The sequence below is a fragment of the Papio anubis genome, chromosome 4 (assembly GCF_008728515.1).
Source record: "Papio anubis isolate 15944 chromosome 4, Panubis1.0, whole genome shotgun sequence".
Lineage (NCBI taxonomy): Eukaryota > Metazoa > Chordata > Mammalia > Primates > Cercopithecidae > Papio > Papio anubis.
Window position 1 is genome coordinate 30,075,818 of NC_044979.1, and position 23,224 is coordinate 30,099,041.

Here is a 23,224-nt window from a genome sequence, read left to right on the forward strand (position 1 = left end):
GATTCCCTGGGCTCTCCAGCCCTATCACCTCTGCTTGTCTTTATCCACTCTCTTCTTCATTCACTTTTGGCTACACAGGCCTTCCTTCCATCTCTTGACTCTTGACCACCTCAGAGTCTTTGTATCCATTCCCTTTGCCTGGAGAGTTTTTCCCTTGCTTCTTTTACTTGTGACTCAGATCTTCACTAGTTGTCGCCTCCTCCTGGAGCTCTTCCCAGACTATCTAAAGTAGGGCTTTTCTTCCCATCCCCTCTATCTTGCCCCCTTACTGAATTCTGCTTCCCTGTTTCTTCTTCTTCTTTTTTTTTGAGTCAATCTTGCTCTGTCACCCAGGCTGGAATGCAGTGGCACTGTCTCAGCTCATTGCAACCTCCACCTCCTGGGTTCAAGCGATTCTTCCGCCTCACCTTCCCAAGCTGGGACTATAGGCGCATGCCACCATTCTTGGCGAAATTTTCTATTTTTAGTAGAGATGGGGTTTCACCTTGTTGACTAGGCTGGTCTTGAACTCTTGACCTCAGGCGATCTGCTCACCTCGGCCTCCCAAAGTCCTGGTATTACAGGCGTGAGCCATCACGTGTGGTGGCCTGCTTCCCTGTTTCTTTCTAGCACTAATCTCTATCTGAAATCATTTGTTTCTTTCTAGCACTAATCTCTTATCTGAAATCATTTGTTTCTTTCTAGCACTAATCTCTATCTGAAATCATTTGTCTCTCCAGTTAGAATGTATGCTTTGTGAGAGGGACTTTATCCCTCTTGTTCACTCCTGTAGACACAGTGCCTAGTACTGACCCAGGCACATAGTAAATATTGAATAAATATTTGTTGAATGAAAAAAATAAGGTAGGAAAGGAAGAAACAGTACTCGGTAGGCAAGAGAAAAAGTTGGGAGTGTAACCCAAAATTCTTGATTCCTTAGTCTAGTTGAGTGTTACAAATAATGCTTTGACAGAACCATTGCTGAGCTGGAGACATGGTTCTTTCTTTCTTTCTTTTCCTTTTTTTTTTTTTGAGACAGAGTGTCCCTCTGTTGCCCAGGCTGGAGTGCAATGGCATGATCTCGGCTCACTGCGACCTCTGCCTCCTGGGTTCAAGTGATTCTCCTGCCTCAGCCTCCCAAGTAGCTGGGATTACAGGTGCTGCCACCACGCCCAGCTAATTTTTGTATTTTTAGTAGAGATGGAGTTTCACCATGTTGGCCAGGCTGGTCTCAAACTCCTAACCTTGTGATCTGCCCACCTCGGCCTCCCAAAGTGCTAGGATTACAGGCGTGAGCCACCGCACCTGGTAGAGACATGGTTATTTCATTGCAATATCTTGGGGAACCCATGAATGCTCTGAAGTGCTTTTGATTGGTTTAGAAATGGATGAAGGAGAGGCCATGGAAATATTTAAACCTTTTGGAGAGATCGAAAGGACAGGTGATTTATCTCCAAGTTCACCTCGAGACATGACTTGGGCTGTCAAACATTCTTACAACAGCCTGGCAATATGTCTTTCCCAGCCTGGTCTGTACAGCACGGAGGAAGTAAGGGACTTTATTAAGGGTGTCAGAATAGTTATAACCTGCCAGTCAGTTGATCCGTTTTTCCTTGGCCAGCTCTCCATCTGCTCACCACCCTTTTTTTCCTAGTACAAAAATATCTTTAACATTCAAAAATATATCTTAACTCTTAGGATAGATGAAAATTGATGTTCATTCAGATAACATTGCCAGATTCTCTTAGATCCAAATATTTCTTATAACAACTTGAGTAACTCAGTATGTTAAAACCTCATTCACTTGCTTGGAGAGCTGTTGCACAGTTCTTTAAAGAGTTCTTTATATGAGGTTGAATCTTCCCTTTCTTAATAGTCAAATTCCATATATGGTGTCTTCCTTTGGAACACCTTACCGTGGGTTATTTGGTCAGCTCCATTGACCCCTTGCCTTGGGAATTTTAGTGCAGTGAGAGTGGTACTCACTTCACCTTCACTTCAGGGCCTGATGTGTCAGGAAATGGAGTTTTTTGAATTAACATGAAAGCTGAGTTACAGGCTGCTTGGTTAAAAAACAACAAGTGGGCACAGAGTCTCACACCTGTGATTGCAGTACTTTGGGAGGTGGGAGGACTGCTTGAGGTCAGGAGTCCGAGACCAACCTGGTGAACACAGTGAGACCCCCATCTCTATTATTTTGAAAAACAACAGCAAATTTTTTGTTAACATCCAAGACAAGGCCACCAGTCAAAACTATCAAGTTTTAGTAATACTTTCCTGCTTGATTATATAATAGCCTGGCTTAGAGATACAACCTTTAAATAAGGAATCTTAAGATAATGTACAGCTGTTCTTTGCCTCATTTGTTTATTGGTTGGTTAGTTTGTAGTTTCTAAGACTCTGCTCTGTTCAGCTGTATAATTCCTCCCTCTGGAGTTAACCTGTGGCAAGGATTATGTTTCACCTGTCACAAAAATGAGATCTGTGCCTTCCTCTATTATAAAGTTAGGGCATGTGATTCATTCTTCGAAATACTTTGAAATGTACTTTGGCATGTTTTTGTCTTGAAAAGAGGTTTTCCGGCCGGGCGCGGTGGCTCAAGCCTGTAATCCCAGCACTTTGGGAGGCCGAGATGGGCGGATCACGAGGTCAGGAGATCGAGACCATCCTGGCTAACACGGTGAAACCCCGTCTCTACTAAGAAATACAAAAAATAGCCGGGCGAGGTGGCAGCGCCTGTAGTCCCAGCTACTCAGGAGGCTGAGGCCGGAGAATGGCATGAACCCGGGAGGCGGAGCTTGCAGTGAGCTGAGATCTGGCCACTGCACTCCAGCCTGGGCGACAGCGCGAGACTCCGTCTCAAAAAAAAAAAAAAAAAAAAAAAAAGGTTTTCCAACTAGACATTCGGAGCCCAGAAGGTCAAGGCTCCAGAGATCCCCTTCTCATCATCCTTCAGTTGTCTGAGGAGACAGAGGATCACATGTGTCACAGTGAGTGCTGATTCCCCAGAATCTGCAATCTTAAGCTCTCCCGCTGACCCACACAGCCAGTTCTCTGCTTCATATTTTTGTGACCCACTGTGAAGTGACAGGCAGCTACCAATTCTGTCATATAAAAAGCAGCTCTGCCCATGCAGCTTTGAAAGTTCCTGCACTTCTCCATAGACTGCTCCTTCATGGAAATAACCACATCTCACACTTTGGGTGCCTAAGCTAAGTTTGTTTGCAGTTTGTCTCTGGTGATGCCCAACTCCTTTTCAGCTCAGCCTTAATTGGCATTTTAAGGGCTAGGATGAGGTTTCTCTCAGGCCAAGTCGAGATTTCCAGATTTCCTTTTGTCCAAGGCTGACCAGTTTAGAAGTTATTTACATCCTTGTTTTGGTTCTTTCGTTCTTCTCCTGGTACATCTTCCTTTCCAGGATTATTTGCAGAGTCTGTGATGTCTTACTCAGTGACCAGATATGGGGTGGGCTACTGGTATAGTCTGATTACTTTGGCATCTGATTCTGGACTGGTCATTGGCTGTACATGAGTTTTTGTGCTGATAAAGGAATATACTGGGAAGATTGGAAGGCACAGACTGGGAACCACTTCTGACAAGAGAACTGCTGAGTCACTGAAAGACCTTTTAGACCACCCCCAAATGGAGCATCTTGATAGATGGCAAATCCAGTGTTTCTTAAACTTGTGCACGCTGCTCAGAGCCCACTGCCTTTTATCAGATGTGAGACTTCACTGCCACAGTGTCATCCCACAGTCTCCTTCCCTGGACATTTGATAAAGGGAAAATCGTTTCTTGTCCTTGAAGGCAGAGACTATTTTTTTTTTCACTTCTCCACATACCCCACAACACCCAACATTGATTTACTCGTAGTAGGAGTTTCATACTGCTGAACTCGCTGAAGGCCGTTTGTTCCAGGGCCTAGCTGGGCTTGTGAAGGACAACAGAGTCATTTCCTAAGGACCCCAGAAGACAGGATGAAGGAAAAAAAAATAATAAACTGCTGTTCACAGTGCCTTGAGTATACCATCTATGTACTTTCTGCTATGCCTTGTCCATTCCAATCTGGACAGTCTCTCTGCCCCTCCTTTCCACTCAAGTGCCATCCAGCACTCAAGTTCTGGCTCAAGGCCTGACATCTCCCTGGGGACCTCAGTGATCCCACGGCTTGTGACCCCTTCCTCTAAGTCCCTGGCACACTTACTGATTGGTGTCCTCTGGTTTGACAAAGCATATGCCATTGTGGCTTACTTGTCATTTCTTTAGGTCTTGTCTTCCCAGGTAGATCATGAGCCCCTTATAAGAACTAGCTCCCATAGTCCCAGTCCCCAGGCCTGGTACATGACTGTGCTTAGTGATTGGTGATTGAGGATAATGGTGGTAAAGGAAGTACCAGACAGTCATCTCCTGAAGAGATGCTGAACAACCTGTCCTTGTTTTATGTATTTTCTCTTTCTTGCCCAGTTTTACTCCTCATAGTAACTGCTCAAAAAATGTCAGTTCCTGTCACTCTTCCACCCCTTTTCTCCCTCTTCCCTGCACTGTGGTCTGGGCCTTGGTCCACTAGCAACTCCCCTCAGATGTTGCTTAATCTGCCCCATGGCCAAAGCCAATCCCATTCCTGTCCTCCTGCTACCCAAGGGACTGCCAGTCTGTATGCACAGGAAGGGATTGTGAAGTCTGGATGTGCAAGAAACCCAGCTGTGAGAAACAGGTTCCCTGGACTTGGCATGGTGGCTCATCCTTGTAATCCTGGCACTTTGAGAGGTCAAAGTGGGAGAATCGCTTGAGCCCAGGAGTTCAGGACTAGTCTAGGCAACATAGCAAGATCCCATCTCTACAAAAAAAAAAAAGAAAAAATTCAGATTCTCAAATGTCCCTTCATCTCCTTACTCTCGACTTGTCTCCCCAGTTCTCCTCCGCCTTTTCCTCTCCCCTGGATCTGACACTCAATTGTCTGCACACACTTTTCAACTAGACTCCAATGCCATCCTTCTGATGAAGTTTTTGCTTTGGATACTACTGCAGAAAAAATGCTGTCTTGTATTCTGGTCCATGGTGGGGAAGACCCTGTCATAGAACCTGGCACCTCAAATGGAGGGAGGGGCCAGAACATTGTTCTTATGCTATTTACAGTGAGACGACAGGATTGATGCACAACTTTCTTTTTTTTTTTTGGAGACAGAGTTTCATTCTGTTTCCCAGGGCTGGAGTGCAGTGGCACCATCTCAGCTCACTGCAACCTCTACCCGGCAGGTTCAAGCGATTCTCCTTCCTCAGCCTCCGGAGTAGCTGGGATTACAGGCGTGCACCACCACGCCCAGCCAATTTTTGTATTTTTAGTAGAGACGGGATTTCAACAGTGTTGGCCAGGCTGGTCTCGAACTCCTGACCTCAGGTGATCCACCCACCCCGGCCTCCCAAAGTGCTGGGATTACAGGTGTGAGCCCCCACACCCGGCCATGATGCACAACTTTCTAATAACATACTTTTGAAAGTGCCCTGACATACATCCCTCCTCCAGTACTACAGTGGCCATCAGTTGCCAGAGAACATGAAGTTGTCCAGCCCTCAGCTCTGCAGCAGGATTCTGTGGAGCAAAGCAGGCCTGCTCTACTTCAGAAAGGTAATGCCACAAAGTGAAGAACACCTCTCAGAGGCAGAGCCCCTCAGCCCCATCCAGGCCAGCAGTGTCCACTTGCAATCTGAAAGTAGCCTCCCTCACCAAGCCAGCAAGATGGAGAACCTCCCCGGGTTGGCAAGTGGCCCTGGGAAGCACATGCCCCATCTCCGTCAGGATAGCAGTGGAAAGGTATCATGCCAGTGCCGGCTCCACCCACCCAGATGGTACTCAAGACTCCAAGCCTGTCAATGGGATGTAAACTTTCTGGCATTTTCTGTCAGAAGGGTGAGTTAGCACTGAACCATCTCATGTGCCTTTCCACTGACTAACAGCCCATATCCATTCCGTGAAATGAGTGACTGCTTTGCTGAATCATATCGTAACAAACATTTATTTGTAGTCTGATTGTGTCATATCATGGTTGAATTGCAAACAGGTTGGATACAAGAGTCAGCAAAAATCAACAAAAGCATTCTGTAAAAAGCTTTTCTAGAATTACAATAAATGGCATTGTATATTTTATTATTTATAAATTTGTGCTGTGCATCCTTTTTATCAATGAAATTTATAATAAATTTCTGTACATATATACATTTTTATCCCAGAGAACCAGTTGTTAAGCATTTACCAGCCATAAATGCTTTTTGTTTCCTGCTCATACAGGTTCTGGGAGTGGCCAGCCCACTCTTTGGGATGTCCCCACTTCCTTTTTCAGTTGTCCAAGTAGTATTCTGCCCAGCCTTCCAGACTCTCTTTCTTACCCTTCCGTTGAAACTATTCTGTTCCTTATGCTTAAATATTTTCCAGTCATGGGAGCTTTGCTGTAGGCCCTTGGCCTTTCATGGGTAGCTTCTGATATGTGCATCGGTGTTAATAGAGGAAGTTGACCCTGCCTGGTAAAAATAATGACCTGTGGAGACCTGGCACTTTCTCTTATGGCTTCTCAAAGTGACAGCTGTTACGGGAAGTTCAGGCATCTTGATGTGGAAAATACATTGTTTATTTTCTTTTAATTTTTTTCCCCTAACCACTATACCAACAGGGATGGAAAGATACTTTTAGTTGGAAGGAATTTTGAGCCCTCAAACCACACCTGGAGCAGCTGCCTGTGGGTGGGGCTTTGCACAATCTTATCCTGGCAAGGGAGGACCAGCCAAGGACCAGTTTTGCAGAATTGTCATCATGAGGCCCTGGTTGTGTGCTGGGCTGGGGCATTGCCTCTTTCCATGAGGCCAGGCCAAGGAGGACCGCCTGGCTTAGGCTTTTGCATCTTCAGCACCCTTTCACGCCTCTTAGATGACCTTCCCAGCAAGCCTGGTGAAGGTCATTGAGAAGCAGGTGTCACCACCTAGTCTTACAGCTGATGAAAGCAGGATGTGGGGAAGTCCAGACCCTCTCCTGAAATCCCTTGGCCACCTGAGCTAGTACCAGAGCAAGGTCCCACTTGGCCCTGAGTGCTGTCTCTAGGGCCTATTTCAGGAACTGTCTCATATATAAGAACAGAACACTTTTTGCCAGCTATACCAAATGTTTTTGGGATTAAAAAAATAGTTTCTCTTTTCCAAATTAGGTGGTAAGAAAAGGAAGGGCATTTTCATTCTCACATTCTTTGGATGTTGAAACGTTTTTAAATCTTCCAGCTGGGCTTGATGGCTCATACCTGTAACCCCAGCACTATGGGAGGCTGAGATGGGAGGATCCCTTGAGGCCAGGAGTTCAGGACCAGCCTGGGCAACATAGTGAAACTGCCAAAAATTTAAAAATTAGCCTTGTATGGTGGTGTACACTGTAGTCCTAGCTGCTCGGGAGGCTGGGGCAGGAGGATTGCTTGAGCCCATGAGTTTGAGGCTGCAGTGAGCTATGGTTGTACCACTGCACTCCAACCTGGGCAACAGAGTGATACCCTGTCTAAAATAATAATAATAATAATAAAAGGATTAAACCCTTTACTTGATCAGCTTCTTTTCCCACTACCCCAGGACAAATTAAACTAATCATTACATATTTTTGTAGTTGTTTTTGCTCTCTCCTGGTCTACCACAAGCCAAATGTACTTATATACATACTAATAGGTGAAAAAAGAGAGTTTGAGGAGTGAATACGTTTATTTTGTGATTTCCTAGGCAGTAGCTAGGACTCCCTTAGAGGTTCCTAATAGGGAAAGGGTGGGCTGGCTCTGCTCAGTTTTATAACTGCTTTTCCCCGAATTCTGAAGACATCCTCATTCCCCTGGAGGTCAGATAATGGCTATTTATTTTCCATAACCATGAAAATCTCTGGGGAGAGCCATGGCAATTTGACGAGAGCTATTAAAGGGACATTAGGATTGAAGTGGCTGCTCAGGCAGTCACATACCCTCGATCCTCATCTGCAGGGACAGCTGCCAGCACGAATGAGCCCAGCTCTCCTGCCCGCAGCCAGCCGCGTGTGGGTGCAACTGGCGACCAGCCACTGGAGTGAGTCCCAGGGAAGGGGACAGGTTCTTAGAATCACCATTTGTCTCTGCTCTCTCCCTCTCTGCAATAGGATGGGCACTCTAAACTCACATAATGGTTAATAACAACAGCTAACAATTACCAAGCACCTACTATGTGTCAGGCATGTGCTGAGGATGATCTTATCAGGTAAAATGCCTGTCTCAGGCCCAGAGGCCCAGAAGAAGAGACAGAAGGGAAATCTGTGGGAGGTGAGCAGTCCCTCACCCCTCTGCTTGCAGACCTTCAGTGACAGGACACTCACTGTTTGCCCCAAACCTCTTGCATTTTCAGAGCTTGGAACACAGATTCAGGGACTTGCACTTCGATAGAGTGCCAAGGACCCCTCTCAGGACCCCTCATCAGAGCCATGGAAAGTCTGTTTTTGGGCCCATCCTCCCTGTGGGGGTTTCTTTCCTTTTCTTGGCCACCCCCAAGGAATCCCTAGTATCGAGCAGGCACTTAATAGCCAGTGCAGTGAGAGTAGTCTGTGATGTCTGGGCCAGGGCAAGGCCTGCCAAGTGGGCTCCCAGGTACCTGCCACAGAACCGCTGGGTTTTGAGGCCCTCAGTGACCCTTAGGCAATAGCTGGGTCTTACTTAATGAGGGATCATGTCCTTTCCTGGGTAGTCGGGGGTAGAGGAGTGTGAACTGATCTGAGCTACTCTAGGAAGGTGAGGGACAAAAGCAGAAACCGAGAGAAAGACTGAGTCTCCTCCCAAGAGACTCCAAGTCCTGAGGGCAAGAAGCAGAGAGCCTTGTGCCAGGCCAGGTGCTGCCCCTGTCAGTGCTGACGGACAGGCAAGAGAGGCTGCTGATGCTGCAGCCCCGTGAAGCTGAAACTCACCCTTTGCCCACTTTCACAGCCATCTCCCCAGGAGGCTGCAGTGACACAGGTAAAAGCCAAAGGACAGAGGATGACCCTGGACAAATCACTCAGACCCTCCAGTCCTCTTTGCTCATTCATAAAATAGAGGCAAAAAGCCCCCTAGTACTAAATGAAATAGCCATTGTAAAAGAGCACGGGAGATAGGGTCTGTGATGCCTTTTGTCCCCAGTGTCCTGAGTGAATTCACAGGAAAGAGGAGAAAGACTGGTTGCCCACTTCCAGGGTGATTGGCTAATTTCCACATCTCTCCTGCTAGGGGTGGGAACACATACCAGAATCCTGGGAAGGCTGCATGTCCTCAGGTGGCGCTGGCCCCACCTCCAGCCTCTGCAGGGATACCAGGATATGAGCCAGGCTCTGCTCCCGGGGTGATCCACCCTCCTTGGTGCCCCTTCTTCCGTCACAACTGCAGGTAGAAAGAGAATGTGTCTTGTCTCTCTTCAGGAGCTGGCTGTGTCATTTAAGCAGGCCCTAGGGGTGGAGCACTGTGAGGAGATGGCACCCGGGCCCCTGTTCCTCCTTTTCCAGAGCAAACACTGCTAAGGGATCATGACAGCCCCTGCATCTGGCCCAGACTGGGCCTCGGGAGGCTTTTGACATCAATCCATGCAGCCGCACCCAACAATTGGATTCAGCGTGGGAGGTGAGACCCACTTGCCAATTTTGTTCTAAGGAAACAGCCTTCTTTACTAAAGCATGGCGCGGTAATGATAACAGTTGCTTCCAGGCATCATAAAAAGCGTTTAGTGGGCATTAATATCTTTGATCCTCAAGGTCAGGGGTTGGATGATGTTAGCATGCTCATTGAAGGATCAGAAAATCAGGCTCGAGATAGGTTACCCTTCATTCAGCCAACTGGTATTAACTGAGTATTAACTGTGCACTCCTCTGTGCCAGTGCTCCCCCAGGAGCTGCAGATGGTCCTGAGCAGAGTGAGCTTCTGCCACTTGGGAGCTCACATTCCAGCTATCAGTGCTGACTTGTCTCAAATATTTGATCCATGCTGGGTTCTAAACCTCCCCTGCTCAGAGCCCTCAGAGTCCAGGCCAGGTAGAACCCAGAGCAGAGCCTCTGGCAGGAAGGAGCTTGCATGGTCCTCAGGCTTCATGTCCAGAGATCATTCCTCCACTTTGAGCTTCTTTGTGAAAACCAATCACAGAGGAGGGGTGAAATGTGCCGAAGCCTCTGCCAGGGTTGTAGCAAGGAAACCTGGGCTTCTAGGGCAAGTCGAGAAAGGGCCTATATTAGTCAGCTAGCGCTACTGTGAGTACCACAGGCTGGGTGGCTTAAACAACAGAAATTTATTCCCTTACGGTTCTGGAGGCTAGAAGTCCAAATCAAAGTGTTGGCAAGGTTGGTTCCTTCTGAAGAAATTCTTGGTGTTGCCTGGCATATAGATGCATCACTCCAGTCTCTGCCTCATTGTCACATGGCCATCTTCTCCCTGTGTCTATAGGTCTATGTCCAAATTTCCCTCTTCTTATAAATACACCAGTCATATTGGCTTAGGCCCAGCCCCATGACTTCATCTTAATTTGATTACATCTCTGCTATGGTTTGAATGTGTCCCTGCCAAAATTCAAGTTATTGCCAATGTGATAGTATTGAGATAGGGGCCTTAAAGAAGTGATTAGGCCATGAGGGTGCCTCCCTCTGAAGGGAGCCTCATTGGATTTTATCAGTGTACCATAATTTACGTAACCAGTTCTTTATGTGATGGAAATCCCATTCAAAGATTTCAAACCTTTGCTATTACAAACTGCTGTGAAGAGAAACATGTCATTATACTAATCAGGTGCTGTTGTTGTTTTTACGATGCATTATCCTGGAGAGACTGCCCCTCCCAGGGCTAGCTACTTTGGGGAGATAGTAAACAACTTGACTGAGCGTGCCTTTCGTATGCAAACTAGTCAATCCAGAACCCATACCCCCAATCACCTCCTTTATCAAACTCTGACACACCAAGCCAATATTCCCCTCGCCCTAAATCACTCCAGGGCCAGGCATGGGACAACTAGGGACCATCCCTATAGCCAGGGCCTGCCAAAGTTATACAGACCAGCCAATGCTAAACCTGCTTCCCTGCCTTGCCTTGCCTTTCTGCTGGAAACTACATTAAAGGCGCTGGGCCATGCTTTTCCCTCACCCCCTCTGCTTCCTGGCTGACCCGAGTTCTCCTGTGTGGCCCTGCAAGGCATGACATACCCCTCCTCCTGGGAACCCTGTAACAAACTCTTCTTGCAAAGAGAGTTTTCTCTGTGTCTGTCATCTTACCATACCTGATGAAAACAAATCTGGGTAAATTTTTTTTTTTTTTTTTTGAGAGAGGGTCTCACTCTGTCTCCCAGGCTGGAGTGCAGTGGTGTGATCACAGCTCACTGCAGCCTCAACCTCCAGGGCTCTGGTGATCCTCCCACGTCAGCCTTCCAAATAGCTGAGACTACAGACACACACCACCATGCGCAGCTAATTTTTGGTGTATTTGTTATAGAGACAGAGTTTCGCTATGTTGCCCAGGCTGGTCTCGAACTCCTGAGCTCAAGTGATCCACCCACCTTGGCCTCCCAAAGTGCTGGGATTACAAGTGTGAGCCACAGTGCCCAGCCATGGGTTCATTTTAAAGCAGGCATTTTGTTCATGTGCAGCCCTTGCTCTCAGTTAAGGGGAAAATGAGTGATCCTTTGCTTGGCTCTGAAGGAGCTGTGCTTTATATGTAAAGAATATATTCTGTATATTTAAAGAAAAGCAATGGGAGGCATTTGAAAATAAATATGTTCATTTTTTTCTGATTATAAAAATAATACATGCTCAGTAAAGAGAATCTGAAAAACACAGAAATATTGGGGGAACCTGCCCCCAATATTTCAACATAGATTCTTTCTATTTTCCATAAGTGTTGGCCAGCTGAGAAATAAAAAGAAAGAGTAAAAAGAGAGGAATTTTACAACTGGGCGCTGGGGGTGATATCACATATCAGTAGGACCATGATGCCCACTTGAGGCTCAAACCAGCAAGTTTTTTTCAGGGTTTCAAAAGGGGAGAGGGTGTAAAACAGGGAGTAGGCACAAAGATCACATGCTTCAAAGGGCAAAAAGCAGAACAAAGATCACATGCTTCTGAGGGAACAGGACAAAAGGCAAAACAGAACTTCTGATAAGGGTCTATGTTCAGCTGTGCATGTATTGTCTTGATAAACATCTTAAACAACAGAAAATAGGGTTCGAGAGCAGAGAACCAGTCTGACCACAGATTTACCAGGCAGAGTTTTTCCCCACCCTAATAAGCCTGAGGGTACTGCAGGAGACCAGGGCATATCTCAGTCCTTATCTCAACCACATAAGACAGACATTCCCAGAGTGGCCGTCTATAGCCCTCCCCCTAGGAATCCATTCCTTTCCCGGGGTATTAATATTAATATTCCTTGCTAGGAAAAGAATTTAGTGATATCTCTCCGACTTGCACATCCACTTATAGGCTCTCTGCAAGAAGAAAAATATGACTCTTTTTGCCTGACCCCGCAGGCAGTCAGACCTTATGGTTGTCTTCTCTGTTCCCTAAAAATTGCTGTTATTCTGTTCTGTTTCAAGGTGCACTGATTTCATATTGTTCAAACACATGTTTTACAATCAATTTGTACAGAAAACACAATTATCACAGTGGTCCTGAGGTGATGTACATTCTCAGCTTATGAAGATAACAGGATTAAGAGATTAAAGTAAAGACAGGCATAAGAAATTATAGAAGTATTATTTGGGAACTGATAAATGTCCATGAAATTTTCACAATTCATGTTCCTCTGCCATGGCTCCAGCTGGGTCCCTCCGTTCGGGGTCCCTGACTTCCTGCAGCACAGAAGAAAATTTAAAAAACTTAAAACCAACTATTCCTCAAAAAATTAAAAATAGAAATATCATATGATCCAGGAATTTCACTCTTCTAAGTATATACCCAAAAGAACTGGAAGCAGGGATGTGAACATAAACTTGTACATTACTGTTCCTGGCATTATTCACAGTAGTTAAAAAGTGGAAACAGCCCAAATGTCCATCAACAGATGAATGGATGAACAAAATGGGGTATTTAAGTTATGTACAATGGAACATTATTCAGCCATAGAAAGGAATGAAATTCTGATACATGCTGCAACATGGATGAACCTTAAAAACACTATGCTAAGTGAAATAAGCCAGACAAAGGTAAAATATAATATGATTCCACTTGTATGAAGTACCTAGACTAGGCCGATTTGTGAGAGACAGAAAGTACCATAGAGGTTACCAGAGGCTGAGGGTAAGGGGCAGTGGGGAGGGAGGTATTGTTTAATGGGTACAGAGTTTCAGTGTGGGAAGATGAAAAAGTCCTGGAAGATGAAAGAAAAAATTCTGGAAAATTATAGTAGTGATGGGTTACCTAATATTGTGAATGTACTTAATGCCACTGAATTATATATTAAAAAATGGTTGGCCGGGCGCGGTGGCTCAAGCCTGTAATCCCAGCACTTTGGGAGGCCGAGACGGGCGGATCACGAGGTCAGGAGATCGAGACCATCCTGGCTAACACGGTGAAACCCCGTCTCTACTAAAAAATACAAAAAAAACTAGCCCGAGGCGGTGGCCGGCATGCCTGTAGTCCCAGCTGCTGGGGAGGCTGAGGAGCCAGGAAGAATAAGCGTGAACCGGGGCCGGGCTTGCAGTGAGCTGAAAGAGATCGGCCACTACACTCCGAATCGAGCCGACAGGCGAGACTTCCGTCGTCAAAAATGGTTAAAGTGGTAAATTTTGATATATATATTTTACTGGAATGAAAACAATTGAAACCATCTATAAGTCATGGTATCCAGAGGAAACAATAAGTATTTTGGCTGATTTTAACCCTTTTTATTCCCCTGTAGATATGTGTTTTATAAAATTTGGCTAATAATACTGTGCATATAATACTGAGCTCTTTAATTTTACATTTTAATTGTATTTTCCATGTCATTAAATACAATGAAATCACCACCTTTAATGGTTGCATAATTTAACATTACATCGATGTTCCATGTAATATTAAATATGTGTAATGTTCCATGTCATTTAATTGTATTTTCCGTGTCATTAAATACAATGAAATCACCACCTTTAATGGTTGCATAATTTAACATCACATGGATGTGCCATGATTCCCTTTAGACACTGAGGCAGTTTCTAATTTTTCATTACTATAAATAATGCAAGGATGAACATCTTTTTGTTGTTTTTTTTTGAGATAGAGTCTTGCTCTGTCACCCACGCTGGAGTGCAGTCATGCAATCATGTTGGTCAGGCTGGTCTCAAATTCCCGACCTCAGATGATCCGCCCACCTCGGACTCCCAGAGTGCTGGGATTACAGGCATGAGCCACCTTGCCTAGTCTTCTTCACCCAATTTTCTAGTGGGGTTTTAAGGTTCTCCTTACTCATTAAGAATAGTGGCCATATTGTCAAGGCCAGGTGCGGTGGCTCACGCCTGTAATCCCAGCACTTTGGGAGGCCGAGGCGGGTGGATCATGAGGTCAGGAGATCAAGACCATCCTGGCTAACACGGTGAAACCCCGTCTCTACTAAAAATACAAAAAATTAGCCAGGCGTGGTGGCGGGTGCCTGTAGTCCCAGCTACTCAGGAGGCTGAGGCAGCAGAATGGTGTGAACCCAGGAGGTGGAGCTTGCAGTGAGCCGAGATCACACCACTGCACTCCAACCTGGGTGACAGAGCGAGACTCCGTCTCAAAGAAAAAAAAAGAATAGTGGCAATGTTGTCATTTTGCAAGTTTGCTGTTTACCTTTTAGTTTTGGTAAACCTATTTTTCATGTAAAGTTTGATTTTCCTTTTGGATTTTTTCCATTGCTTTTATGCTTATAAAGTTCTTACTACTTTTAAAAAATGTTTTATTTTTTAAATTTTTTAGACTCTTCTTGCTATCATTCCCAAAGTTTCTTACTGCTTTTGCAAGTACAGTATATACTTTTTTTTTTTTTTTTTTTTTGAGACGGAGTCTCGCTGTGTCACCCAGGCTGGAGTGCAGTGGCGCAATCTCGGCTCACTGCAAGCTCCGCCTCCTGGGTTTACGCCATTCTCCCGCCTCAGCCTCCCAAGTAGCTGAGACCACAGGCGCCCGCCACCACGCCCGGCTAGTTTTTTGTATTTTTAGTAGAGACGGGGTTTCACCATGTTAGCCAGGATGGTCTCGATCTCCTGACCTCGTGATCCACCCGCCTCGGCCTCCCAAAGTGCTGGGATTACAGGGTTGAGCCACCGCGCCCGGCCTATACTTTTTTTAACCTATATTTCCTCTGAATTTTTAACATGGTTCTATAATTAGACATTTGTATTAGTGTCCTAGGGCTGCTGTAGCAAAGTGCCACAAATTGGGTGGCTTAGAACAACAGAAATGTTGGTCTCACAGCTCTGGAGGCTGGAAGTCTGAGATCAAGGGTCAGCAGGGCCTCTCCCTCTGAAACTCATAGAGGAAAGATCCTTCCTTGCCACTTCCAGCTTCTGGTAGCCCCAGACTTCCTTGGCTGGTAGCAGAATGGAGCTCCAGTCCCTGCCTCTGTCTCCACATGCCATCTTATAAGCATGTAAGTCATATTGGATTAGGGGGCTACCCTACTCTCCTATGACCGCAACTTAGCATAATTAATTGCATCTGGAATGAAACCATTTCCAAATAAGGTCACATTCTGAGGTGCCAGGGGTTAGGACTTCAACATATCTTTTTTTTTATGGACACAGTTCAACCCATAACAGCGTTTAACTCTTTCATCCACGTGGAATGTACTTATTTGAATGTGAGATATGACAGTATTTCCCCCCAAATCGTTAACCAATTTTCTCTGTACCACTTACCAAATAATGCCACCTCGCCTCACAGCAGCGTGATTCCATCTTCATTAGACACTAGCCTCTTGTACACGAACTCCTGCTTGTAGATATGACCTCACTGATGTGTCTGCTAAGTCTTGCATCGCGGCTACACTATTTTCATTATTTTAGCTTTATTGTATATTTAATGTCTGATCAGGCAAAATTCCTCCTCATTCATCTTCACATTTCTTTTTTCAGCTATTCTTGCCTATGCATTTCTTCTGAGTAAACTTTAGAATAACTGTGGCATGCTTAACAACAACAAAGCAGCAAATCTCCTTGGACTTTTAATTGGATTTTGTTCAACCTGCAGGTCAACTCTATAGTACATGCAGCCTTTCCTTTGGGAACATGGCATGATTTCCCATCTAATTAATTGTTTCATGGGTTTTCAAAAAGTCTACAAAGTTATAAGAGGTAGTTTCCATTTCTAACACTGGTGCAGTGGATCTGAGGTGTTTTTGTTATTGTTGTTGCTATCTCTGCTCCCCCGTCCACCCACCGCCATTATATCTTCTAATTGGTTATTGCTAGTTGATGAGGAAGCTATTGAATTTTGCATCCAGCCACTTTATTAAATTTGCCTGTTAGTTCTAATAGCTTTTCAATTTATTCTTGTGGGCTCTCTGGAGCTTTTTGCACAAACCAATTCAAATGAATAATTAACTCTCTGGCTGAATCAGTGACCTTCCCTAAATCAGGCCTCTTGTGAATTTAGGTTATTTGGCTGCAGGAGAATGCCGTGTAAATGCGGTGTGCAAAGGGGCCTTGGAAAATCCTGGTAGCCTCAAGAATGCTCATATTCTTTAATTCATCATTTCACTCAAGCGATGAATCATTTCACTCAAAATATTTCACTAAAAAAAGAATCAGAGTCAGGTGCAGTGGTGCATACCTGTAATTCCAGCTACTCAGGAGGCTGAGGCAGGAGGATTGCTTGAGTCTAGGAGCTCAAGACCAGCCTAGCAAGACCTAGTGAGACCTTGTCTCTAAAAATATGAGAAAAAAAAAGTTATCAGAGCTGTGAATGAAAGAATTTAGGTATCAGGCCATATATTATATTTATAATAATGAAAATTGGAAACAACCAGATAATTAACATTAGCGGATTTCGGCTGGGCGCATGGCTCACACCTGTATTCCCAGCACTTTGGGAGGCCGAAGTTGGAGGATCACTTGAGGTCAGGAGTTTGAGACCAGCCTGGCCAACATGGTGAAACCCCATCTCTACTAAAAATACAAAAATTAGCTGGGTGTGGTGGCGGGTGCCTGTAACCCCAGCTACTCAGGAGGCTGAGGCAGGAGAATCGCTTGAATCCAGGTGGCTGAGGTTGCAGTGAGCTGAGATCATGCCATGGCACTCCAGCCTGGGCAACAAAGTGAGGCTCTGTCTCAAAAAACAAACACACAAAAAAACAAACAAAAACTTTAGCAGATTGTTTGAGTAAATGTTTGCGTGGTTTTCACCTCAGCCTCCCGATCCCCTTACTCTACTGACTCCATCACAGGCCCAGATGTCTCCCTCAGACTCCAGCCTCCAGCCTCCCAAACCCTGCCCACTGCAGAGGCTCTGACTGTTCCAGAGGCTGTCCAACCGCTACACACCCAGTCAGAGCTCAGCCCCTTGGTGGAGGTCAGGTTCCTTAGCCTTGGGCAGGTTCTTGGCAAATGCTGGGAGGTGCATTTAAGTGCAGGAGATGACTGGGGAGGACTCGGGAGCAGCATCCTAAGGGAGTGAGGAAAGCAGACCAGGCAGAGGGAGAACTTGAACTTTGACACACGGAGCCATCAGTCGGTCCCATAGCCCTAGAGCTGAGATGATCCTTCAGAATTGTCCCAAAGAGACTCTGGGAGCTGGGCTCTGGTACACTCGCACCCACCAGTCACTGGATGGTGGTTCTCCTTGGAGAGGGGGTGTGACTTTAGGGGAGGACAGTTCCTGGAGAGGGACCCAGGTAAGAGCAGCCAATATGCCCTCAGGGAACCAAATGCCTCCATTCTGAAGGGGCACCTGGGTGGCGCCTCACAGCGTTCACAGCACCCACTGTGGTGGGTTAAAATGACCACACGTTCTTTGCTACTCCTTCCACTCAGAGATGGAGGCTGTTTCTCCTTTTCTTAAATATGGGCTGGATCAATGACTTCTTGTACCCAGTAGAATGTGGCAGAGTCACCTTGTGTCATTTCTGAGATTAGGACTTGGAAGATATAGAGCATCTGCTTTTGACTCTTAGGATACACCCTCTGGGAGGCCACCCCATTGAAGAAGTTCAGCTATCCTAAGACCACCATGCTGTGAGGAAGCCCAAGCTAGCCACTTGGAAAGAGAGGGGCCATGTGGAGGAGTGCCAGGGTGCTGGGCATGTGAGGGACACATGGACCTTCCAGCCCAGCCATTGGTTGGGCACAGCCAAGCGAATGGCCCCAGGTAAAGTTGTGTGGAGCAAAACTGCCCCGCTGAGCGCTGCCCATTTCTTGGCCCACACAATCATGAGAAATAATAAACTATTATTTAAGGCCACATTTTAGGGAGGTTTTTGATGCAGGAATACAGGGAAATGAAACACTTTCCAGCTCACTGGAGTTTTTTCCTACATCATCTGTTCCAGTTTGTGGCACCATGATCCACAGTCATCCACAGTAGACGCTTCAGGTTGTCGGAGGCTTCTCCACTCTCACCTCTATGCCATGTCGCTGGCCAAGCTCTGCCGATTCTTGGGGAGGGTGTAAAATGTTACTCCTAAATAATTCCTGAGACCGCCCCACCTCTACCTGCCTGTTGCCAGCACATTTGTCCAGATTCTCAATCTCCTTGCCCTGGACGGGTGCCCTGGTTTCCACACCAGCCATCTCAAACTCCAGCCTTGGCCAGGGTCACCTCCCTAACAGGCATGTCGCCCTCTCCCTAACCTAAAGCCTCACGGTGGCTGGCCATCAACTGCGGAACAAAGGCTCAACTTTAGCCTGATGCACTAAGAGCTCTGCCCATTGGGTCCATTCTTGCTTGACCAAATTTCCCTGTTCTTCTAACTTAAAACTTCAGGCTTCAGCAACATAGAACTCTGCTAGATTTTGCCACTCATATGCGATTTCTCCTTTCTGTGCTTCTCTCCAGAATGCCACCTTTTCTCTCCTCCTTCCAGCTGATTCTCAGCTCAGCAATCACTCTTTCCAGAAACCTTTCTCCTTTCCTCCCCCAGCATCTACCACTCTTGCTGGACTGTGGGGCCCTTTCTGGGAGTTCATTGCCATCAGATTTATGTGTCAAAGAAACAGCCACATTGGAAAGCAGTTTTACACCCCTTCCCAAGCTAGACTGGGGCAGGGACTGGGGGACTGTGAGACGACTGCCAGGCCCAGACAAAGGCTGTCATGCAGTGGAGGCTCTAGGAAGGAGAGGGAGGCTCCTGGCCTTGCATGGAATTGAATTGAATTCATCGTACATTTCTCCTTTCCTCCTCCCTCCAGCCCCAACTGACTGCAGGGCCAACAGGTGAATTCAGGGACCAAAGCTGTTATTTATTTATTTATTTATTTATTGAGATGGAGTCTGGCTCTGTCACCCAGGCTGGAGTGCAGTGGTGCATTCTCAGCTCACAGCAACCTCCATCTCCCGGGTTCAAGTGATTCTCTTGCCTCAGCCTCCCAAGTAGCTGGGATTACAGGCATGCACCACCACGCTGGGCTAATTTTTGTATTTTTAGTAGAGACGGGGTTTTACCATGTTGGCCAAACTGGTCTCAAACTCCCAACCTCAGGTGATCTGCCTTCCTAGGCCTCCCAGGCTCCTTTACAGGCATGAGCCACCACATCCAGTCAAGGCTGTTACTCTTTTAACAAAGTTACTCATTTTCCTTCAGCCGAGTGTACTGGAGTTATAACAACTAGTATTTTATGTCTGAGATGTACGTTCAGTTGCTACAGTATTTGTGGATGTAGAATTAAGTGACTGTAGTATTTAGGATGCGTAGTATTTCATGTCTGTAGTATTTAGTTATTCTAGTATTTAGTTTCAGGTATCAGCACCATAGGACTCAATGGCTATCATATTTGGAATTGATCATATTTCGTGGTCATGTTATTTAGTGGTTGTAGAATTCAGTGGCCTCCTGAAATCCAGTGACTAAGAAAGAGTGTGCTCGAGCTTCCTTTGCTGCTGCTGAACAAACTGTCATCCCAGCAGTTCTGCCCTGTCAGTTCAGCAGCTCCCTGAGCCGATGTCCTCTGCTCATAAGCAATTTTTCAGTCCCTTGGCATGGCTTCATTTAAAACTGCACTTCTCCGCCAGCGCCTGAGAGATTTCTCTTCTGTTTTTCAAAGTTCAGCTGTTTCCAAATCATTTTCTATACTTCTCTCCTCCCTCCACCCCTCCCTTTGCTGCAAAATGAAGTTCTTTTTAAAGTGGAATTTGTGGGTTTTTCCATGCCCTGCCTCTACCTACAGGACAAAAGAGTGATTTGACTTTGTGACCAGAGGGGCAGGTGTTTGTCCAAAGGGATCGGTGGGCACCAGCTCCAAGCAGATGAGAAGAGGGCGACTGCTGTGACTATAGTCCATCATTTGTGGCCGGCAAAGGTGGGTGGTGGGCCCAGGCTCTCAGGATAGAAAGAAGGTTGGTGGCTCAGGCCCACCCTGGCCAGTGGTGTCACCCTGCAGCCTCTCTGACCTGAAGGTGCTGATTTACATACGACATGGTGATAACCTCCTCTCTGAGTGCTGTGTGAGGCTGAAGCAAGTCCAGCTACTTGGAAAGTGCTCAGCACGGTGCCCAGCACTCAGAGCTGTTGCAGTAGTTGAGTGAGGGCTATACGTGTGGCCAGCTGCACTTGCTGCACAGCAGGGTCAGGGATCATTTAAGAAGCAAAGGAAGGCTCTTCCCACCTATTCTCCATGAAGATAATAGAATGCTATCCACTGGGCCAGGTGCGGTGGCTCACACCTGTAATCCCGGTACTTTGGGAGGCCAAAGCAGGAGGATCATTTGAGCCAGGAGTTTGAGACCACCCTGGGCAACATAGTAAGACCCCATCTCTACAAAAAAAAATTAAAAATTAGCTAGTATGGTGGCACACATCTGTAGACCCAGCTACTCAGGAGGCTGAGATGGGAGGCTTGTGTGAGCCTGGGAGGTGGAGGCTGCAGTGAGCTGTGATCATGACTGCTCAAAAGTCATGGCTCTCTGTCTCAACACCCACCCCTTAAACAAAAAACAAAACAAAACAAAACAAACAAAAAGAAGAAGAAGAAAACCATCAACTGAGAGCTGGGAGTCCTCTATTAGAGAGTTAACTGTACTGATACCTTCTTCCTTCTCCATTTTAAGTTTTTTTTTTCTTTTAAGTTTTTTCTTCTGTGACACAGCCCCAGGAGATCCTGAGAACATATGCCCCTTAAATTTAAAATCTGTCTGGAAGGGGAACATATCAGGTCCCCAACTGATAGGTTGAAACACACACACACTCTCCCTATTTCTTTAAAATCAGTTTTGCTTAATTATACAAATATTCATTGAGGACCTGCTCTATATGAGACACTGGGCTGGGTATAGCAAATTCACATTTGAGTAAGGAAAACATGTGAAAGAACCTTCATCATTCTTTCACTCTCTGGGCCGACTGAGAGAATTTCTTGGGTCCCCATTTGGGTCCTTGGAGGGATCAGACTTTTCTAGTTGAGATCTGGTCCCACTCCCTGCCTTCTGGTCGACAACCCCTTTCCTCTGAAGCCTCTTCTCTCAGATTAGCCCCGTGAGCAGCCACTCAGGCCAGGAGCTGTGTGCGGCTGCCAGCCGGGTTGGGCCCTGTGAACTGTCCCAGCCACTCTTCATTTTCTTGGGTGCCCTTTGTCCTGTGATCTGGGACACCTCTGAAGAGTCTGATCATTTCAGACTCTTATGACAATTTAAGATTTGCAATGGAGACATTTAGCCTGGTCCCTGGGGTGGTTGAGATTCTCAATCAAGTTCTTTAGCCTTATTGATTAAAATAGAGACATTTAGTATCACTAAATGATGCCCCCAAATAGCCTCAAGCCTTACACATTAGTTTCCCTTGACACATCCCATCCAGCTCCTGACCACTCATCTCCTTCATTCCTCATCCTCAGGGCCCTCTCCTCCTTCTGCCTCAGCCCATACCAGCGGCGACCATGCTGTACACCTGGAGGGGCCACCTGCCTGCCAGGAAACAACACATTCAGCCATGCACCTGACTGCAGCCTCCACTCTAGCAGATCAGCTCTGTTACCTGTGACACACTGTGCCTCTGGCTCTTTGGGACTTTCAGCCCCTGGACACCTCCATGCTGTCACCGTCCCTCAATCCCTGTTTCTCCATATCTCTCCCTTTCCATCTCAAATCCATGTTCCAGTGCCAAGCACTAACTCTTTCCATTCTAAACTCCCTCTCCCCATTGTTCTTCCCTTACAGGCACCTGACAAAACTCCAGTCCTCAACAAATGCAGCCAATGGCGTTTGCTAATGCCAGCAGGCCTGACCCTGTCCATCTGTGGTCTCCTCCCTCAGCTCAGCCTGCAGCAGCATCCGACAACCCTGCTGCTCCTAGTTCAGCTCTTGCTTCCGTCTTCCTTAAAGACCACACTCCACATCCTCAGACTCTGACAAGCAGGCCAGCCCCATGGTGTGCTGGCAGATGCTTAACAACAGGCTCTAGAGGAGGTGGGGAAAGCCCTGATTTGTAGTGTTTGCCCATTCTTGTGGTATAAGTATTCCCACAAGAATATGAATATGAGGCCAGACTCAGTGGCTCACACCTGTAATCCCTGCATTTTGGGAGGCCAAGGTCAGTGGATCACTTGAGGCCAGGAGTTCAAGATTAGCCTGGCTAACATGGCAAAACTCCGTCTCTACTAAAAATACAAAAATTAGCTGGGTGTGATGGCACATGCCTGTAATCCCAGCTACTCGGGAGGCTGAGATGGGAGGATCACTTGAACCTGGGAGGCGGAGGTTTCAGTGAGCCGAGATCATGCCACTACACCCCAGCCTGGGTGACAGAGTGAGAACCTGTCTTAAAAAAAAAAAAAAAAAAAGTAATTAATAGCCTATCAACCAAAGAAAGCCCAGGACCAGACGATTCACAGCCAAATTCTACCAGAGGTACAAAAAGGAGCTGAAACAATTCATTCTGTGTTGCGGGAAGTCGGGGACCCAGAACAGAGGGCCCGACTGGAGCTGCAGCAGAGGAACATAAATTGTGAAGATTTCATGGACATTTATCAGTTTCCAAATAATACTTTGATAATTTCTTATGCCTGTCTTTATTTTAATCTCTTAATCCTGTTATCTTCATAAACTGAGAATGTACGTCACCTCAGGATCACTGTGATGATTGCGTTAAATTGATTGTAAAACATG

At 46.2% G+C, this 23,224-nt stretch overlaps 1 protein-coding gene across 2 annotated transcripts in view; it reads left to right on the plus strand.

The window, feature by feature from the left end:
- RBM28 (RNA binding motif protein 28) overlaps positions 1 to 22,634 on the plus strand; it is a 55,486-nt gene extending 32,852 nt beyond the window's left edge. The window contains exon 19 of one of the 2 annotated variants that reach the window (XM_009203821.4): positions 22,277 to 22,634. In XM_009203821.4, coding sequence (XP_009202085.1) covers positions 22,277 to 22,468 — 192 coding nt within the window. In that variant the 3' untranslated portion in view covers positions 22,469 to 22,634. Of the gene's footprint in view, positions 1 to 9,409; positions 11,309 to 22,276 lie in introns of those variants that run through there. The other variant, XM_031665184.1, reaches the window with a different exon arrangement.
- The last annotated feature ends 590 nt before the right edge of the window (positions 22,635 to 23,224 follow it).